The 20,003-nt window shown below is 36.9% G+C and overlaps 1 protein-coding gene across 5 annotated transcripts in view; it reads right to left on the bottom strand.

The window, feature by feature from the left end:
- dipk2ab (divergent protein kinase domain 2Ab) overlaps positions 1-19,353 on the bottom strand; it is a 45,342-nt gene extending 25,989 nt beyond the window's left edge. The window contains exons 1-3 of one of the 5 annotated variants that reach the window (XM_051882073.1): positions 19,217-19,320; positions 13,937-14,163; positions 4,774-5,657 (exon numbers count right to left, since the gene is read on the bottom strand). In XM_051882073.1, the coding sequence (XP_051738033.1) occupies positions 4,774-5,427 (654 nt within the window). In that variant the 5' untranslated portion in view covers positions 5,428-5,657; positions 13,937-14,163; positions 19,217-19,320. Of the gene's footprint in view, positions 1-4,773; positions 5,658-13,936; positions 16,429-19,216 lie in introns of those variants that run through there. The other 4 variants (XM_051882075.1, XM_051882072.1, XM_051882074.1 and 1 more) reach the window with 4 other exon arrangements.
- Between the last annotated feature and the right edge of the window lie 650 nt (positions 19,354-20,003).

Genomic DNA, 20,003 nt, shown 5'->3' with positions numbered 1-20,003 from the left:
TCCTGAAGAGTTTAACAATCTAATCAAGGTCATCAGGATTCTCGTTCCACTGACTTTGATTCTTACACATGCGAACGCTTGGGACCGGAACTGCAAACGTATCACATTTTGGAGCGTTCTCACCTGGGAATTCGTATCACGTGAAATGTCTGACCAAAGACTGAATCATCTCTCTCTTGGCAGAAGTACCAGTACTTCGGTACCAAGTCAGTACTGAAATTTTGAAAATGTGACGATACAAGCATTTCTGTAGTACCGGAAGTACTGAGTACCGGGTATATTCGGTACCCACTGATAGGCCTGTGCCAGTATTTTACGTGAATATTACAAGACTGAAGCACAACGCTTTGTTTGCATAAGAATTAATAGGTTAGCAATTAAATGTTAAATCGCAGCCATGGAAACATTTGGATTCATGCCCAATGAGAGAGGTACAGCTTCGTCGGCTTTGTTTTGCGAATCGCAATCTGGTCACCCGATTATCAGCGAATTTAACAATATTCCATTAGTTATTCCACTGGACATAGAATCAGGTGTTTCTTTACCCAAATCGTCACTCACGTCTCACCCATTTTCACAGGGAATTATAAACGTTTCTTCCTTTGGTTTGCTTTTAATTAGACCTATTATATTCACGTTTGTAAAATAGAAAAAACACTGTAGGACAGAAACCTTTTCGCTTGCACGTCAAATTATATTTAACACAGTTTGTGCTTGTTATTAGACTTGATAAGGCGTGTCGAGTTTATTTGTATAGCGTGTTTCACACATGCCGGTGATTTTAGTTTTGCTTTCTCTGGCAGCGCAAAATCAAACATAGCCTGAATGTCTTGCCACTGCAGAAGACAAAACTCACTCTTCAGATTACCATCATGGTCTCATCTATAAATAATAAACTCATTTAATTTAATATTTTTAAAAAAAAATAGTTAAATAACATAGTAAAATAGTTCCAAAAGATTTTGCTGTGGTACCGAAATTGGTAGGCCTACAAAAACTGTAAAATTTTTAATGATATTGGTACAGACTACTGAAATTTTGGTACTGTGACAACCCTACTTTAAATGTTATAAAAAAGAAACTGCAGAGTGTGATGTCACATTATGACCGTTCCAGTGTCCGTACAAATTTCGCAGGCTCAAAGTCTAGTGTGACCGCCGCTTTACTAGAAAGTCACAGGCAGGTGAATTTGATCAGGGTTGGAGCTAAACTCTGCAAGAAGTTGCCCAGCCCTAGTCAATACTATGCATTCAGAAAACAATGCGCAAACGCAGTGGCTTAAACATCATCAGCTCATTGGCAATTGACTGGTTATGACTGAAACCCTTTCATGTTGTTTTTTAAGCTCTAAAAAAGACCCTGCCCTCATTTGACTCCACAATCCAGAGGGAGCTTTCGGAAGTAGCGTTTGCCACTTTTTCTCCAGCTGAACTCACAAAATATGTCAGGTGCAGGGAGGAGTGTCTCGACAAGCGCCCGTTCTGAAGGCAAGTGCTGCACCCTTGACTGCGTTAACCCCACAGGCCTGTCATGTCCTGTTGTCAAGCTGGCTGAGCAGGCAGAGCCTATGCTAACGCGGGGGCTGTTAACAAAGTACCATGCTCCTGGCTAAATTTGAGCAAGGTCACCTAAACCAGGCTCTACATCTATCGAACATGACCTCATGCATCACAGCTTCACAGACAGAAGATAAAATGCAGGGAACGTTGGCTCATGAAAGTGTGAATTAATAACCGTCTCTGCAAAGAATGTGGGTCATAGAATCTCTTCAACCGTCTCGAGAAATCAGCAGAGAACAAAGCATAATGCTGTTTTAAAGGTTACAATTTGGCTGGTTGAAAAAGGAAAATTTTATGGTTTATGTGAGTAGTGTAAAATAAACACAATGGTTGGCTTCAGCATTTCATGGCAGGACTGTGGGCCTTTTAAAACAAAGGCCTTACATATCGCATGCTATTCATTATTTCTGGCCATCATATTGCTTTCTAAAAATATTTATTCCTTTGGGAGGAATTGCTTTCCACGTGACTTGCAGCACCATAATTTCGGCGGACAGAAAAGGAGAGCGTGTTGTGGGCCAACCTTACAACAGCGCTGAGGATTGGTTTCCACTGACTAAAACAGGCCGGTTTCACACACAGCTGAGAGAAAAGGCCGCTTTAGTGCCAGAAACCTCACAGTAGATTGGAAACTAAAGCAGTGGTGAATTGCGTCATGGCATTTTACAAAAATACAAAGTAGGAGTGAGAAGTTTTGTGAGAGAAAAACAAGTTCTGCTAGAATTCATTTGCAGAAAAGGAGGCGATTATGGATGGTAGCACATGAAGGCACCAGGGCACCAGAGCTATGTCATTATGTTTATTCCGCCATGCTCACTCTCTGCGTAATTCATAAACGTGCATTTATTATGCACAGTACAGGCAGATGACTGAACACCACTACTGACAGTTTCTGACATTTTTAGTGCATGAGACTGTCCTGTTTTGTTGTTGCCAGTATGCCGGAGCATAGCTCTTGAAGCTCCGCCCTCTTCTTGAAAGGGGGCTGGGAGCACCAGCTCATTTGCATTTAAAGGGACACAGACAAAAACGGCACGTTTTTGTTCATTCCCAAAAAGTGACAATTTTAACATGCTATAAAAATTATCTGTAGAGTATTTTGAGCTAAAACTTCACACACACTCTGGGGACTAGGGCTTGGACAATAAATCGACGCACCACTCGTTTCTGAGATTTTCCGAATGCATCGTGATTCTCTCGAATTGATTCTGAGCTTAGTTTTTAACAGCAGATGGCGCTCTAGGCTAGTTTTTAACTGCACGCTCATACGCTCACGAAGAAGAGCGCTCGTGCATTCGTCTGAGTCTGAGAATGTACTTGCATCTCAGAATGCTTGTATGATGTGAGATTAATTTAAACTGCCCACTGCAAACACCCTTGTAATTCGCCCTTTTCAAACTTTATGAATGATTATTTAATAGAAGGTTCAAGTGGTGCGTGTAAGCAAATAGAGTACGGCCTTTTCTAAAGCATGCAGTGCCATCTGCTGTTAAAAACTAAGCTCAGAATCGATTCAAGAGAGAATCGTAATGCATTTGGAAAATCTCAGAATCATTCCAGAATCATTTCTCGATTCGCGATGCATCGATTTATTGTCCCAGCCCTACTGGGGACATCAGAGACTTATTTTACATCTTGTAAAAAGGGGCATAATAGGTGCCCTTTAAGAAGTAGCTTCCTTGTAGTTTACCCATTATGAAACTGTTTGCCAAGCTTCTAAAGCAGCTTCCACAAGTTTGTATATGAATGAATTATTAAATATGTTAATTCTGATCTGATAACATCACTGTGCCGTCACTGTACCACAACAGTAGGTTTTGTAAAGAAAGAAGCTTCTACTTGAAACAACAACGAAACTCTAGCCTTATAAAACCAAAAAAGCATCTTTTCCGGCTTGGTATACACTCTTCATAGCTGCCATCAATTCTTTATGAGCTGGTGCAAAACCACTCATTTCCTTCTATTCCTGAAACATTATGGTGTTTCTTGTTTAAGGAACAGCCAAAGGCACTAAGCCACCCTTCAGGGTCTCCCGGAAGCTCCCTGGTGCTCTGAGAGTTCAGGTTATCCAGTACTTCCAGGGGGAAGGATTCCCCATGCCAACAGTTCACAAGTTCAGCACAGAATTAACTATTTATGAGCATTGAAAAACATGCAGGAACAGCTCAAACAGAATAATGATGGGGCTAAACAGAGATAGACGGAAGGAGAAGATGTCCTGGAAGTGGACCTGGGGATTGGATTAAAAATCACAGGGTGCTTTGAACTGATATGTAATGGCATTATGAACTTGATGTAATTATCTAGATAGCAGAAAGAGGGGCACTGCAGAAGCAGCAACAGAGAATGAGAAACAAACAGATAGACAAAGGAGGAGGGTGCTGAATGACAGGGACCACACACACAACTAATCAGATTTTATAGATTGGGATGATCTCCCCTTTGTCTAGCAAACGCCAGAGGGTGTCAGGAACTTGTGATAGATTAGAGGTCAGCAAGACACTGGATGTCTTCACAGGGCTTGTGTTACTTTGTTGTTCTGGGCATTTACCAGCTGCGGTCAATGACAACTGAAATTGAAATTGATCGCCCAATTGTAAATCAGTATTGAAAAGTGGTCAGATAGTGGCCCTTATTATCAATGGCATGTCAAAATGGGAAGTAGCATGGTCCATCAGAAAAGAATACACTGATATGAAGGCCAAAACAGTCCAATGACAGTGAGGTACCTTTTAACTGTGCTGATAGGAAATCAGACTATTCTGCAAGGCAGATTTCGTGATACCTTCAAACTCTGTCCTCAAGCATAGTTTTCAGTTTTTAAATAATTAAAATTCTTTAAAATAAGCATCAAGGCAAGACAAATCCATCAAATTTGGACTATAAGGCTGCGATTAAACACTTCCCAATTGAGGTACTCCCAGATTACAGGGGCAGGACTTCAAACTTGAGAATTGTGGCTTACAAAATAAGATGCAGCCAGGAATGGAAACATAGAGGCAGGGAAAGTAGCACACCCTACAATTTACAGCAGCATTTTTTTAGCCTATTTGCAGCCCACCAAACTGACAGGTTCCATTCCGCTGGCAGAATTATCAAGGGCAATTCAAGAGCATACGTTATGATCTGGCTTTTATAACACAGACGATATATTACAAGCCTAGGGAGTCTGTCAGAAAGAGATGGGTTAGTAGACAACCAGAAATAAACCTACCTGAAGCACTAGGGGCTCCGGATTGAAAGCCAAGGTCATCAACAGCTGCATCCGTTCTGTGTCTTTAAGGTTCTTGAGAAGGAAGCTTCCAGAGTCCTTTGTCTCAGCGTACCTCCTGACTATTCTGTCCAGCAGTCTTTGGGAGGGACAATGAACAAGATCTGACCAGCCTTCCACAACGTCTGGAGTTAGGAGTCTGACATCCCCATTAAGTCGGGCAAACTCAGTCTTGTACATGGCCTGGATGAGATCGCAACGAGGCCGACCTGTTGCCCGCTTGCAAATCTTCTGGTCAATATCGGTAAGTTCTTGGTTGGAACCCAACCGCTTGAGTACAATCCTCCGCGTACCCTCACGAGGCTCCCCGTACTGGGCGAAGAAAACGTTTTTCACATTGAAGACATCCAGGAAGCGAAGGCGACCCCATGTCTCGAAAGATATTTGTCCATTCATGAACTTGCGACACCAACTGGTGCCAAAGCAGGCTGGGCACTTGTTGAGGTTGATGAACCTTCGGTCGGTGAGTTCGTTCTTTTGGAAGGAGGCAAAGAGGTTGTGCGTGTTCATCAGCAAGATGACAAACAGCCCCACGACAAAGAGAAGCTTCAGACACCGGTACAAACGGCCAAGCTTGAGAGGGAGGAAGCGCAGCATGTTCGTGCACTGGCCAGGCAGGGCAGGGGTAAAGGGTAAAGGGGGAAAGGGCAATGAATTGTGTCAGGGACAGGACTCAATGGATCCCCATCACTGGTGCTGACTCATCACCTGGACTTCCCATAGGGGGAGAAACAAGCAGAGTCCCCCCTTGCAAGTGCTCGCTGGGCTAAGACATTCTCATAGCCATTGCTCTGGAGTGCACCATGCCAATGCACTTAAAAGCTTGCCTGCAAAAAAGCACACAGAAACATCAAACATATTACATTAAGTTGCATTTTACCAAGGCTAGAGTACAGAACAAAAAAAAAAAACAAGACAATTTCCTATTACAGACAACGTTACACTATTTGAAAAGCTACTTTCCTTTTCTCCTAACCTGAAGTTTCTCCTTTCCCAAGATATAAACCTCTAAGCAAAAACAACACACAATCTTGGTTCAAAATGTTTAACAAATTGGAAATGTTCAAGTCATTTGAGCGAATGCATTGCTTTCCGAACTGTAACGAGATGGATTTCTGCCAGACCAATAAACGGCGAGACGCTCTGTACCAGACTGTGCTGGCTCATATTTCCCTCAGAATAACTCCTAACAACTACGGATAAAAATAACGTGATTTTAAAAATATCAGTGTTTAAAAAGTGAGCAAACATTAAGAAAGAAAGCCTCTTTGAAACAATGTTAAAGAAATAGTCTATAATGCTGCTCGTCAACAATAAAAGCAAATGCTCTAACACCTGCAAATCAAGTTAGACTCTTTCTACTTTCAAACAGATGCGCTCCTCTGTGTATTACCAGAAGAGTCGTGCTGAGCGTAGTTTAACCTTTGATCAGAGTTGCCCTGGTAAGTTTTAAATCTCTCTTTGAAGATTTCTCTTTGAAAAAGCCTGGTGTCACCAAGGTAATGTGGGGAGGTAAAAACAACGCTGTATAGAGCACCATGTGAATGTATCTAATGCAGGATGTCACTGATAATGATGAAGCACATCAACAGCCGTGCAAATCAGGCATATGACACAGACACCTGCAAGTGGTGCTATGCTAATACTCAGTCACTATTATGCTATGGTAAAACAGGCTGTTACATTACATTACCACCCAAGTGCAGTTTCCATGCCGGAAATCAGACCCTTAGCACCAAATTCTTTATATGGCCGCTTACCATGCAAATGGGCCATTTTCAATTAAAGCTCATTACACCATGCCTATTAAAAGCAATGGCTTTCAAGAGCTCTGCTCATTAGTAGACGAGTCAGTGTGATTAGCAAGCATGTTGACGAATTTCTGTGCATTTTAATTGACCTAGTGAGATCTGGGTTGCTGGGGGGTGGAAGAGAAAATCTACACCAGAAATTATAACTTATATCAGTTCTGAAGCATCCTTATCAGACAGCAGTGTTTAAGGGCAAATCTCTCTAAACCATGTCCTGGTCATATTTCTACTCAAAATCAAAGACACTAAGACACAAATAAATTATAATTTGCACTGGTTAGCGCCAATAGGATTGGCATTTTGACAATTAAGAACATTTTCTCTGCAAATTCTCACTGCCTGGATGTTTAACTTTTGATGTTATGTATTTGCAAATCTCATTAAAAGTTAAAGTAATGCCATGCAAAACATTTTCTGCCAATGTGAAACATTTTAATAGTGCTAAAAATAGGCTTCATTTTTATGGAACAAAATGTGTTTTTTTTTGTTTTTTATCCACCAAGATCCCATGAAATTATTTGAAAAGCACAGTTTCTTTCCTTGCTGAGAGGGACATATTGAAGCCAAAAGGCTTTACTGCATCACAGCCATGAACCACAAGTACAATCTTGTGTTTTGGACATGTGGTATATATTCACATTCCATGGGCATGGACATTGGACGGATATAACTGCAGACTATGAGGAGAACAAAACATAACTGGAGGGAAAGATTGATTTAGTACGCAAATAGTAGCAATTAAGGGGTGGACACCTGGGAAGTAACTCATCTGGAATGCAGCGAAAGGAAGAGGCTAACACAGATCTTGATAAGAAGAATGTGCATACTGCTTATTACAGAGGATGAGATTTACTGAACGTTCATAAAACAACTGAACACGATATGATCTCTGCGTGCCATTTAACAGAACGACATCCCCGGTTTTTCACTCACTGAGCAGAGACAAAGATAAACTGTGTGCATTTTTCTTCAGGAAAAATGAGGCAGTCAAGGAAAGCCATGCACTATGTGATGCACCGCCGTTGGTTTGAGTACAGATTGGCAGAGCGAAAGCAAACAAGCTTCACTGCACGGGCTGACTGCTTCACACCGAACCAGATTAAAGAGTTCTCGCTCCAGCAGTCAGGTCTATGTCCACCCACAGTCACAGAAACTCAATCATAATATTTCAAGAGGCAGGGGCCTCTTTTAAATGAATGACATGTTGAAAGGTTTGGTGGGGAAAACTAAAGCATTTCGCAAAGGTTCCTGCTGATTCTTTCACTTTGACATTTATAGGGCTCATTTCAGACTTCAGTAGAATAAGCCTGTGGGGGTATGATTCAGATCAAGTCTCACACAAACCGAAAATGACAGCAGAATTTGATTTTACTTCTCTCAAACATCCTTACAAGCCTTCCAAATGGTTTATGTCACTCTGGTAAATGACCAACTTCTCATATTTCAAGCTGAATGCCACTAAAAGCCTTTAACATGCTAACACACAAAAATAATCCCAAACCGTGGGTATGTGTTCCCCAGTGGGTTCTTCTATAATTCCAAGTGGAGATTTATCTTGCTTTGTTAAACCCATAAAACAGAAAAGTGCAAATTTAAAATAAACTAAATCACAATTATCATTTTTTTTTTGTAGTTAAAGGGTTAGTTTACCCAAAAATGAAAATTTTGTCATTAATTACTCGCCCTCATATTGTTCCAAACCCATAAAACATTTGTTCATCTTCAAAACACAAATGAAGATCTTTTTGATGAAATCTGAGAGCTGAGAACTACCACTTTTCAAGGCCCAGAAAGGTAGTAAAGACATCATTAAAGTATTCAATGTGACTCCAGTGATTTAACTTCAATTTTATGAAGCAACACGAGTGCCTTGCTTGTGCAAAAAAAAAAAAAAAAAATGACCACTTCATTTACAAAATGTTAATCTCCAACACTCGTTCACGATAGCATCGTGACACATGCGTGACGTGTTGACACGAGAGCAGACGTTGTTACGTGAATGCACGTTGGAGATTAATATTTTGTAAATAAAGTGGTAAATTATGTTTTGTTGTTTTGCGCAAACAAAGCACTCGTGTCACTTCATAAAACTGAGGTTAAACCACTAGAGTCACATGGATTACTTTAATGATGCCTTCAGTCTAAAAAGTAATTCAGGGGATCCGTTACCACAACTTAAATTAAATGGTTGCAAGTTAAAAATTCTAATTTATTGTTTTAATTAAACCTTTTAAGTTGCAAACATTATTTTGTAGAGTTCTGTTGACATAATAATGTTGGTCATTACATCAACTTAATATCGTCTGTAATTTAAACTCAAATTTCTGCGTTAATAGGCTATTTTTTTTAAATTACATTGTAGTAATTTAATGAAATTATGTCCTGATAACTTCGGAAATTAGGCAGAGGGTTTCTAGCATGCTTTGCATAGGACTGGATAAAGAGAATAATGGTTCCAGGGCTACAACTCTACTAGTTGGAGCGACTTAATTTTTTTGAGTAATCGACTTAATTTGTAGCATAAACACATTTTTAAGTTCCTCTAAAACAATAAGGATTGATGGTTGAATGTAAATTCACTCAAAGTTGACATAACTCAAAAAAAAATGATGCAAACTGTTGCGTTATTTATTTTTTGTTGTTGTTGTTATGTTTTAGAGTGACCTTTCTCGGGCTTGAAAGTGGTTGCGTAAGCTGTCAATGGAGGGACAGAAATCTCTCGGATTTCATCAAAAAGAAATCTTCATTTGTGTTCCGAAGATAAACAAAAGTCTTACAGCTTTTGAACAAAATGAGGGCGAGTAATTAATGACAGAATTTTCATTTTTGGGTGAAAACTAACCCGTTAAGGCATAAAGTTTAATGCAATGTCAAAACTGACCCTAATCGCTGCATAATATTATTCCAAATGTATGTAATGGACACTTTACAATCCAATCAATTCTCAATGGATAAGATGATGTCCCATAGGACATGGATTAGCCTGTTGCATACTGAAATTGGTAAATTACTAAAGTAGAGTAAGTTACACATAGCAAATCACATTGCCACAGTTACAAATGTTAATTCACAATGACTTTAAGGCAACAACAAAAACTACATGACTTGCGCATACCCTATATAAAGACATTGTGCAGCTTTTTCAGTGAAAAACAATGCTAAATGATTTTCTCATTTCTGGTTTGGTTAATTAAGGTGAAACTGAGCCATACTAATGGGGCTTTGGAGGCACACAAGACAACAACAGTTTGGGAAACAATGATCAGCCCATTCACAAACAGACACTCATCTTCACTGATGAAATGTTTGTTTCCAACAAACCTCATCCTGCCCACGGGCCTCTGTTTTGAATTACCACTCCATTACCCATAAAGTATCTCCTCCCACCGCTCAGGCGGGATAGGAAAGTAGGAAGCCCAGGCCTGAGGGCCACCGAACACCACTTAACACCAAAAAGCACCTCAGAGTGTGCCAAAACAAAGGTTGAACAGTATCTTAGAACAGTCAGCGCACATAAACAAACTGGCTCCGAGGAGGAACTCTGAGAACAGATAATGAGCCAGCACTGGATTTTTGCTCCCGATATATGCTACATTGTGAATCCAGTGATGAATATATTTATTTTCCCCTTGAAGTCAGTGTAAAATCCAAATTGACTCTTTACTTTTTAAATCACATTCCTGGTTATATTGTGAATGATGCATCAGTGCATATTATTCCCAGTAAAATGAATGCTTCTCTTCAGAATCATAATGAGGCCCCGCCCTCTTAAACTTTTTTGGCTGACATCACTAAACCCTCTTACTTTTTAAAACCCCTCCTTTCTCCAATCACCTCGACCTATTCTGGTATAGAACACCCTCTTTTTCACATTCCAATTAAATCCAAGTGGATAGCTTTTATTTTTACTTAATATTGAGTTTCATTCTCAGAAAAATATAATAACTGATTGCAAATGCCATTTCATGTTGATCAAGTTTCCTAAAGACTATAGCGTCACAATACTTCATTGTTTTGCTAGTTGAGACAAGCAATAAGTGTTAAAACAGATGTCTTAAGACAGGTAGAACTCGTTTAAAATGTCCATGAACCAGTTCATTTCAATGAATCAAATCAAAATTTTAAAAACATAATGTTGACTAAAGTCACTTAGCAGAGTTTTTCACATTTAAATGTTTTAGAAAAAGATATGTAGGTGGGTCAATGATGTGACTGGTCATTTTCTTTTTTCTCCAAAGGCCTTAATAATAATAAAAAACAAAGATATGACATCCAAAGTACGTAAGCAAGGTAGTACAACTAGATCTCTTTTATTGAATCCAAAAGGTTTTAATTATATTTTGCTACGTATTTTAAAGATTCTGAAGCGTCAAAAAGGTCATTCGGTTTAACCGTCCAAAGGCTAATACAGCCATTTCATTTGTGATTAAAATATCTAAAAATGTAATAAATGTATATATTTTTTACTCTGGCATGATTTTATAACATCATATATCAACATAATTTTAATACTATTTTCGCACTATGTGTAGAAGTCGTTGCTTTGTTATGAGGAAGAATGTCCGGAAAAATGAATTTCACTGATGTCATTTGGAGTAACCAATATGAAGGGACCATTTTGGATGAAGTCATGCGGTCAATATCATGTGACATCATTCAGACACCTGCAAAGGACCACATGGTCGTGAAGCAAAGTAACTAACTCTCTTTTCACTATCTGAAAAAATCATGTTTTCACCTGCTCATACGCATGTCCCGAAACATCAGGTCATTCGGTACAACCACTATAAATCATGGAAAATGTTGTAATATTTTAAAAAATTGTACTAAATATAAAATGTTTGACTGTCCTTTTGCTAGCTAGCTAGATATCAGCCTGTTAGCATTGTTTGAAGATATTGTCATTCGGTATAACCAAAAGTGTCATTCGGTAAAACTGAAATTTTGTTCATCTTGTAAAAAAAAAAAATTACAAAAGCAGTGTTAATTGATTATAAAAAACACAAAATCTCATTGCTAACACTTAATAAATCTTCCAAATGAATTATATCTCCATTATATTTTTTTTTACAGTTTTAAAAAACGTATATATATCAATGACCCAGGTTATTGCTGTTTATTATGACGCTGGTACATATACACGTAGTTGAGTTAGGTTAAATTATTATGATTATTATTATTCATTATTATAGGTGCATTGATGACTTGTTCATAGTAAAATCAATAACATGCATTCAGAAATGTTCATTACATGATGACATTTTGAATATACATGTTAACAATGCTGTTTAACTGAAATCATGGTTCCTCTGACTGAAGAGGAAACAAATATCATCTTTTTTACTCATTTAAGAACAAATAAATAGAGATATAATGTTGAATACCGCTAAAATGCTGAAGTATGAAAACATTTTTTTTTTTTTTTCCCCAGACAATCCCTAATCCATATTACTTTGAGTCCAAGTTTGAGACTGTACTGAGTGCATTTTGTTAACTTTATTCCCATTACATTAAGCATTTCACAATGGCCTTGTCATTAGCTTCGCACATGCTGAGCTGCAGGCGCTCGGGTGAAGAACTGCAGTTGCCAAGGTTATCGACTGCAGGAGTCAATAATGTTTGATCACAAAAACAGTCATCCACAACTGAGCCGCCTCAGTCCAGCAACCCGCGCAGACAATGATGAATGGAAACAAATTCCTTTCACACACTAACAAATAAAAACCACTCTAAATTACTGATTAACCACATTCTTATTCAAAAATGACACCTGAATCTTAAACTCAATGACGTGGTTATGACACCTCTAGCTTCTCTAAAGGCTTTCGTTCTTGATATTTTGAAGCAACTCCCAGAGAAATAACACTAATCCAAATGTAAGCAAGTTCTTTAGGCAAATGACTGTATTGTATAGAGACAATCGAACAAATGCTACAGTTTAATCCAACACAATGTGTGCCTTGTGTTCACAATTACCCTTTTTTCTGTCAGCCACCAACATGAAGTCTTCACTTCATTAGGAGGGTGCATGAAAACACACATTTATAAAAGCTTGATGTCTTGTTTTTCATACTATTGGGGGTTACGCAAGATGCATATCTTTAGAAATAAGGCTTAATAAAATGTATAACAATGAGTTTGATGTTGTGAGCTGCAATTTATCATACAGGTGTGGCTTTCTCACTCTGTGCCCTGACAAATGAATGATCAAGTTACAATAGAAATTCTCAAACAGAGGCTTTTAGGGAAAAAATTAATAAATAACATGCACAAGATATAATATATATATATATTACACATACATATACACATACATACACACACACACATACATACATATATACATATACATACATATATATACACATATATATATATAAAACACATGCTATACTGCAATTTAAACTATTTTAAACAGCATTTTGTTTGACAGCCTTGTTTATTAATACTTTTTGTCAAGACTACTGTTAATTTGTCAGACTGCAGGATCACTTAAAACTAACTAGTTAAGTTAAAAGACATTTAAAAACCATGTTAAAACTTGAAATTAAGAACTGTTACAGCCTAAAATCTTTATACTCTTGTCCCGTTTAACAGGATAAACGCAACATTTACCCATACGTTTGAAAAGTCCTGGCTTGATCGATAAGTGTATGGGTGTTAATGCTTAGTAAATCACATTATAATCCAGAGATCTTTCAGACTGCACTGAGGTCAGCAGCTGAATCCTATCATGTTATTTCAAGTGTCAGATCAGTGCCAAGAAATCTGAAACCTACTTCATGATCTCCTGAGCTGTGCTGTTTCTGAATACAAGATGAGAGCAAGACATGATAGGTACATCAGTTTCTCTGTGTTATAAGTCTTCAATTAGACTGAGTTTTACATAAACCTTACACATTTATTTTTATTAAAAACATATTTTCATTCTGTGTAACAAGAAAAGAAAAAAGACAGAAATTTTATTTTACAACATGAGCTCCTGCATCTTTAAACCAATGTATTTCTATGACTTTTCAGGCGTTTGTGATGTATTGGCATTGGAGATTACACACTTCTAGTCGACATGTATACACTATATTGCAATACTAAATCACAAAAGAAGAAATTCCCATGTCTTTTCCAGGACATTTTTTTAGGTTTTCCATGACTTGAAGATAGAAAATGAAGATTGTGTAAAGAAACAAGAGTTTTTGTATTAATTAAATTCGCTACAACTAAGAAACGAAACGCAAACTGACTGGACGCTAGACGTTTCAACAGGACAATGAAGGGGGAAAAAGCTGGAAACAAACCTGAGAGAGTTTCTTCAGTCAGTCCTGCAGGAGCGAGTCTCTGGATCGGTTACTCTGAATCATTGTTCAGGCTGGAGCGCTCGCGCTGCTGTTACTCTGTAGCGCGCGTGAAACGCTCCGATAAAAGACAAACCAAAAACATTGTATCCCAGACGCTCAGCGGCTCACATACTCACATCAGACAAACTCAGATGCTCTTTCCATTAGGAGATCAGCCAGTTAGCAACCTAGCGAGAGACAAAAACAGTGGTCAAGCCTCTAATTCTCAATCTCTTATATGAATCAGTCGTTTATATGTGCAAGACTTCTGAATCTTATCCCGATCTACTGAGAGCAAGAGTTTGATCGAGCACGGTCTCCACACACACACACACACACACTGCTGCTGCTGATCTCCAGCACTAATAACGATCCAAAGCGACCGACTCTTTCCAACATCGACCAGGCAGTATTTACGACGTCCTTCATCGCTTTACGTTATTGGTTTGAGGGCGTTGTCATGGCGCCCGCTCCCGCCTCCCCTTACGCGCAGCACTGTCCTCGTTTTCCTTGATAGGTGAATATCGCTTTACTCTAGTCTAGTCTAAATAAATTAATAAAATGTAGTATTATAAACAATACAAAATAAAAACATAAAATAAAAAACAATAAGCCGATATTAATATAATACAATTAATTATGGAGAAGATTAATTTAGGGATTAGAAAGAAAGAAAGAAAGAAAGAAAGAAAGAAAGAAAGAAAGAAAGAAAGAAAGAAAGATAGCATATTTTGGATCTATTGAGGGATATGGATGACACGAAATGACAGTTCTTGTTTTTATGGAATATTGCTATGTTTATTATAAATTATTTTTACATGCACTTTTTTTTTTTTTTTTTTTAAATTCATGTACCCTCGTATTCTTTAATCAAAATGACTTCCTTTCTCTCCGACATCTCTTCTCTTCTCCTTAAGACAAGCTGTCAGTCACGTGAGATCACCATCCAATCAATTCCCAGTGGACAAAATCAAGCCCCGCCCTACATTTTTTCTTGTTCGAGAAGCCGTTTCACTCAGATTTACGTCACAATAGCGAAGAAAAGACTATCGTAACTTCGTTTTCATGCAACTTTAATGAAATAAAATAGTTTTGTGTGTGTGTGTGTGTGTGTGTGTGTGTGTGTGTGTGTGTGTGTGTGTGTGTCATTGGGGTTATGGGTTGGATTGCGAAGAAACGGGAGCTTCTTTTGGCAAATCACCCAACAGAGTGTCACTTCTGAGTTGTGCCCTGGAATACATTTTCTCACAAATGGTGTCTGTAAAAGCATGTGGCCATATTCCTTAAGGACGACTGTGGGCCAAAGCCTGGAGAGCCAGTGGCTGATCTGGACATGTTCCCAAAAACACACAATCATCTACTGAAACAGGGGAAGAGGAGAAGAACCTGCACTGAATTATTAATGATATTACAAGCAACAAGCATATTTTGTCCCTGTATGATGCTGTTAAAACAATTTAATCTTAAAAACATAATAGACAAATGTTTTGGCTTGGAATTACACACAGGAACATATGATGTCAATACTCCACAATAAATGTCACTTCTGTGAATAAATAAATAAAAATAAAATATAAAATACCTTTGGAATGGAAGTAGTGAGAAGGTATACAGATGGTGGTTCCACTGATGAAAGTTTATGTTAAAATGATCATGAATGACAGGGACATAATTACATCAACAAGGTTTTAAAATGCCAACCAAAGGAAATCCTTCTACAGTACCGATGAGGGAAAATGTTTGCATGTGCTGCCACCTAGTGGCACATGAATAAAAAATTATTTTTCCCTGACATTTTTATGTGGGTGTACATCTATATTGTATTAAAAATGTGGACACACAATATTTGATCTATCTATGTATCATGATAGATAGATAGATAGATAGATAGATAGATAGATAGATAGATAGATAGATAGATAGATAGATAGATAGATAGATAGACAGACAGACAGACAGACAGACAGACAGACAGACAGATAGATAGATAGATAGATAGATAGATAGAACACAGAAGATAATAGCAGCACCTACCACAAGAATAATCTTTTCTTGAAGGTTTTCCTGAGCTGTCTGAATACGCTGCAGCAGATTGTGGACAAATGATATCAGTGGAACCAATGATTCAGATGTTACCCTTTTAAACTGCACATTTTCCAAATATGGAATCCTGAGAGGTCTGTATTGAAAATACATTATTTCACTTGCTGGCATTTTTCCTGTGCCACTTATTAACTTTTGCTCTTTCTCGTCTCTCTTCTTTTTGATAACATCATTAGGAGAGGTATGTTAATGTCAAGAGCCTGTTAATATCAAATGTTAGTATAATACTAAATGCAAAAATATTCTCTTCACAAGCGATATTTACTTTAATTACATGTTAACTGCAGTAAAATCAAAATGTATTATAGTTTAAATTGATATTAAACGCACTTTAGAGTGCTTTTTGACCCACTTAATTGGGACATCTTTACTTAATTTCAAAATTCTGTTATCTTTGAAATATGGTTAAAGTTTACTGCAGAATACTGACAATCATTTATGTAAACTAAAATGTACTTGTATGTCATGCATTTAAATATACTTAATTACACATTTGTAATGATGAAGTTGCAATTTAGTTCATTAAAAATTCTAATTATATATATATATATCAAATTAATATATATATAAGTTTATGCTTACATTACTCTATTCACAATATTTTAGTTTTATAAATATAATTATGTAATATTTTTTATGTTTTTTTTTTGTTTGTTTTTTGTTTTTTCATAATTTAACATTCAAAGTCTTTGTCTAGAACAAGGATTAAAATTAAAAGGCATTTGAAATAAAATGTAAAAATAAATTATGAAAGAACAAAGTTCACATAAAAAAAAATTGAAAGGTTTTTTAACCATGCTTTCATAGTTTATTTTTCCATTTTATTTCAAATGCCTTTTAATTTAATTTAATAAATATAATCACGAGTTTATCTTTGACTTCGGGCACTTTTATGCCCTGAAGGTGATTTTTATCAAAACTAACCGGTTTCAACATTTTTCATTTGGCTAGTTATGCACTGAAAAAAATGATTTTTGATGCTGTTCACTTTATTTAAACAACTTATTTTGATTCAACGCCATCGTATCAGGTTTCTGGTTTAAATGTGATTGATTCATGTTAAATTGACTTGAAACGATTACTCTTTGACTTAACTTGATGTTTTCATATTGGAATAACATGTTTTAATCAAGTAAACCCAACCAGGACTCAATCAAACAGGATTTTCACTTCCCATCATGCCATCAAAGGGGCTGAACTAGGAGTGTAAATGTTGAAATAAAGTGTTATTTTAAGCAGTTTTTGGGAAGATGAGAAAATGGAAAGACTTTTTAATGTTTACTGTTCTATTATGTTGGTATTTAAAAGTTTCTGTTAATTAATAGTTTTAGGGTTACCATTGTGGTGAATTGTTGCACTTGTGCTTGGGTTGAGGACCTGCTAACAAACTTTCAAATTACTTTAATAAGAAAGTAATCACTGTGCTCTGGGTTGCATTTCCCAAAAGCATTGTAAGCCTATGTTGATTGTGAAACCATTGCCACCAATGGACTTATGATCAATTTAGGCTTTACAATGTTTTTGGTTAAGGCAATATAGGATGCATCCAGTATCACATCTAGATTTCTAACACAGAACATCACAAAAGTTATATAAATCACAAGAATTAATTGTAAAAATCAATGTATATGAAAACAATTTATTTATTGCTTTTTATTTATTTTATTTTAAATGAACACAATTGATTCTAGTTAATTTAACATGGTTGAATCTATTGGATTTTACTTGTCTCAGTCATGTGGAACCACTGTCCATGATTGAATTGAGTAAGTTGGACAGAACTATTTTACATAGATTCTTCCTTAGTCAGTTGTTTTGTCACAACTCATAGAGTAAAAATAAACCTTTAATGTTAATAAAAACTAAGTTGGTTGTGTTGACCCAACGTAAGTACATTAAACTGGAATAACAGAATTGCATAATGCTGAAATAAAGCAACTTAATCATGATTATTTTATGTTCGTTCAAAGAGTTATTTTTTTGAGTGTGGAGTATTGGAGATAAACTCATACAGTACATGATTATAAGTCAAATTTTTATCCTGAATAAACGCACCCATCCAGTTCATGAATCAACACTGAAAAATTCCACATCATCTGCGCTTTCTTTCAATAAAAATGTAAATGTTTCCCATTCAGAGCTCTTCAGAATCGAGCAGTTTTACGGTCGTGATGTAAACTCATTCTCACAGTTTAAGGTGCGTTGCTCACTTCCCTTCACTGGCCTCTCTAACAAGGGCTGAGTGTTCAGGTCAGCTGGTTCAAAGCGCTCTCAAAGACGCCACCAATTACTCAGAACGAATGCTTAGCCCCAGTAAGCACGCTTCATTTAAGCTTTTATTGCGGGAGACTGAGGAGGAACAATGAACTTGGCATATTCTAAACGACAGCATTAAAATCTTCATTAATCGTCTGCTTTTCTCTCACGTTGGGGTATGGGGGTTGGGGGAGCTGCTATTAGGTGTGTCCTGGCTGCTTAAATCTTGAAGTCATTAGGCCTAAAGACAGGAAAAGTGGGATTTTATCACATCATCAACACCACTGTATGCAGGGCGTAATATTTGGTAACTGATTAAATTTACCTTGATTTGAAAGGACAATTAAGCAAACCTCTCATGATACAGTGTGCTTTCTAAAACAGTAAAACTGTAAAACACATGTATTATAGCCATATTCTGCTCAGAAATTGTAAAGGACCTTCCAATATATCTAAGCTTCCAATTCTCATTGTGTATTGAATACGTGTATACTTAATTAGTAACATAAACACAATACACTCTAAATACACTATAAAAATAATGTGTTGGCTCAACAAACAGAGTTTGCATCAATTTTTTTTTTGAGTTATGAGAACTTTGAGTGAATTTACATTCCACCAACAAGCTAAATTGAGTTAGAGGAACTTAATTAGTAACATAAACACAAATTCTTAAGTTGATTACTCAAAAAAAAAAAAAATTTTAAGTTCCTCCAACTACCTTGTAGCTCTGGAACCAGTTAATCGTATCTATTTCAGTTCAAATCAACAGCTATCAAAGCGTATGCTAACACAACTTATTTGACATGTATTTGAACAAGTAAGATATTACTCGTCACTGGCATTAGCGCAGTCATTGCTTAGAGTTAATGTAGTGTTTACCTTTGTTGGACCAGTTCGAAGGAAGAGACAAAAGCCTGAGGTGGAGATGAGAATATCAATGTTCTTTGTTGTTGATCAGTAGAGATGAGCCGAGTGGAAGCAGAAAAGAAGAAGAAAAGTCTCTCGATCTTTATATAGTATGGGTGTTAGTCAAGCAGACAGTTCTTGGTTCCTGTTCTTTGCCTCTGACAGCAAAACAGGAAACAGGTCTTACAAATTGCATTGTCTGAAAAGGGACCCTATAGCCCTTTAGCCCTTTAGTAAGATAGAGGAAAAATAAAATAGATGTAGAAAAATAGTACATTCCCACACCTTCATGTATCAGTGGAAACCACAAAAACTTACAGAAACTCTTTTAACCCTCTGGTCCTCTTCGTTTAGGGGGTCATATTTGGCTTCTTCTGTTTATTTTGCACCAAAAGTTTCTCTGAGTTTTTGTATTTTTTTCATTTTTTCCATTCATTTCCTATGTCAGTCATTTTTGACCGCAAAGGAGTGTGAGTATTTTTTACGACCCTTTAACATATCCAAATCATGTCCATGATTTTTTTGTGTTCACATAGCTAATGTGACAAAAGTCACCAAGTTTCATCCCATTCTGATGAAGCAAAAAAAATAAATAAATAAATAAATTTCAAAACGTATATATATATATATATATATATATATATATATATATATATATATATACATAATTCTCAAAATAATTCTCAGAAAAACTGACCAGCATGGGTTTGGAGCAACATGAACATGAGCATATAACAGAATTTTCATTTTTTTTGGTGAA

Source organism: Ctenopharyngodon idella, chromosome 23 (assembly GCF_019924925.1).
Source record: "Ctenopharyngodon idella isolate HZGC_01 chromosome 23, HZGC01, whole genome shotgun sequence".
NCBI classification, from domain to species: Eukaryota; Metazoa; Chordata; class Actinopteri; order Cypriniformes; family Xenocyprididae; genus Ctenopharyngodon; species Ctenopharyngodon idella.
Note: the sequence above shows the minus strand (reverse complement) of the source record. Positions and strands in the feature narration are given on the sequence as shown.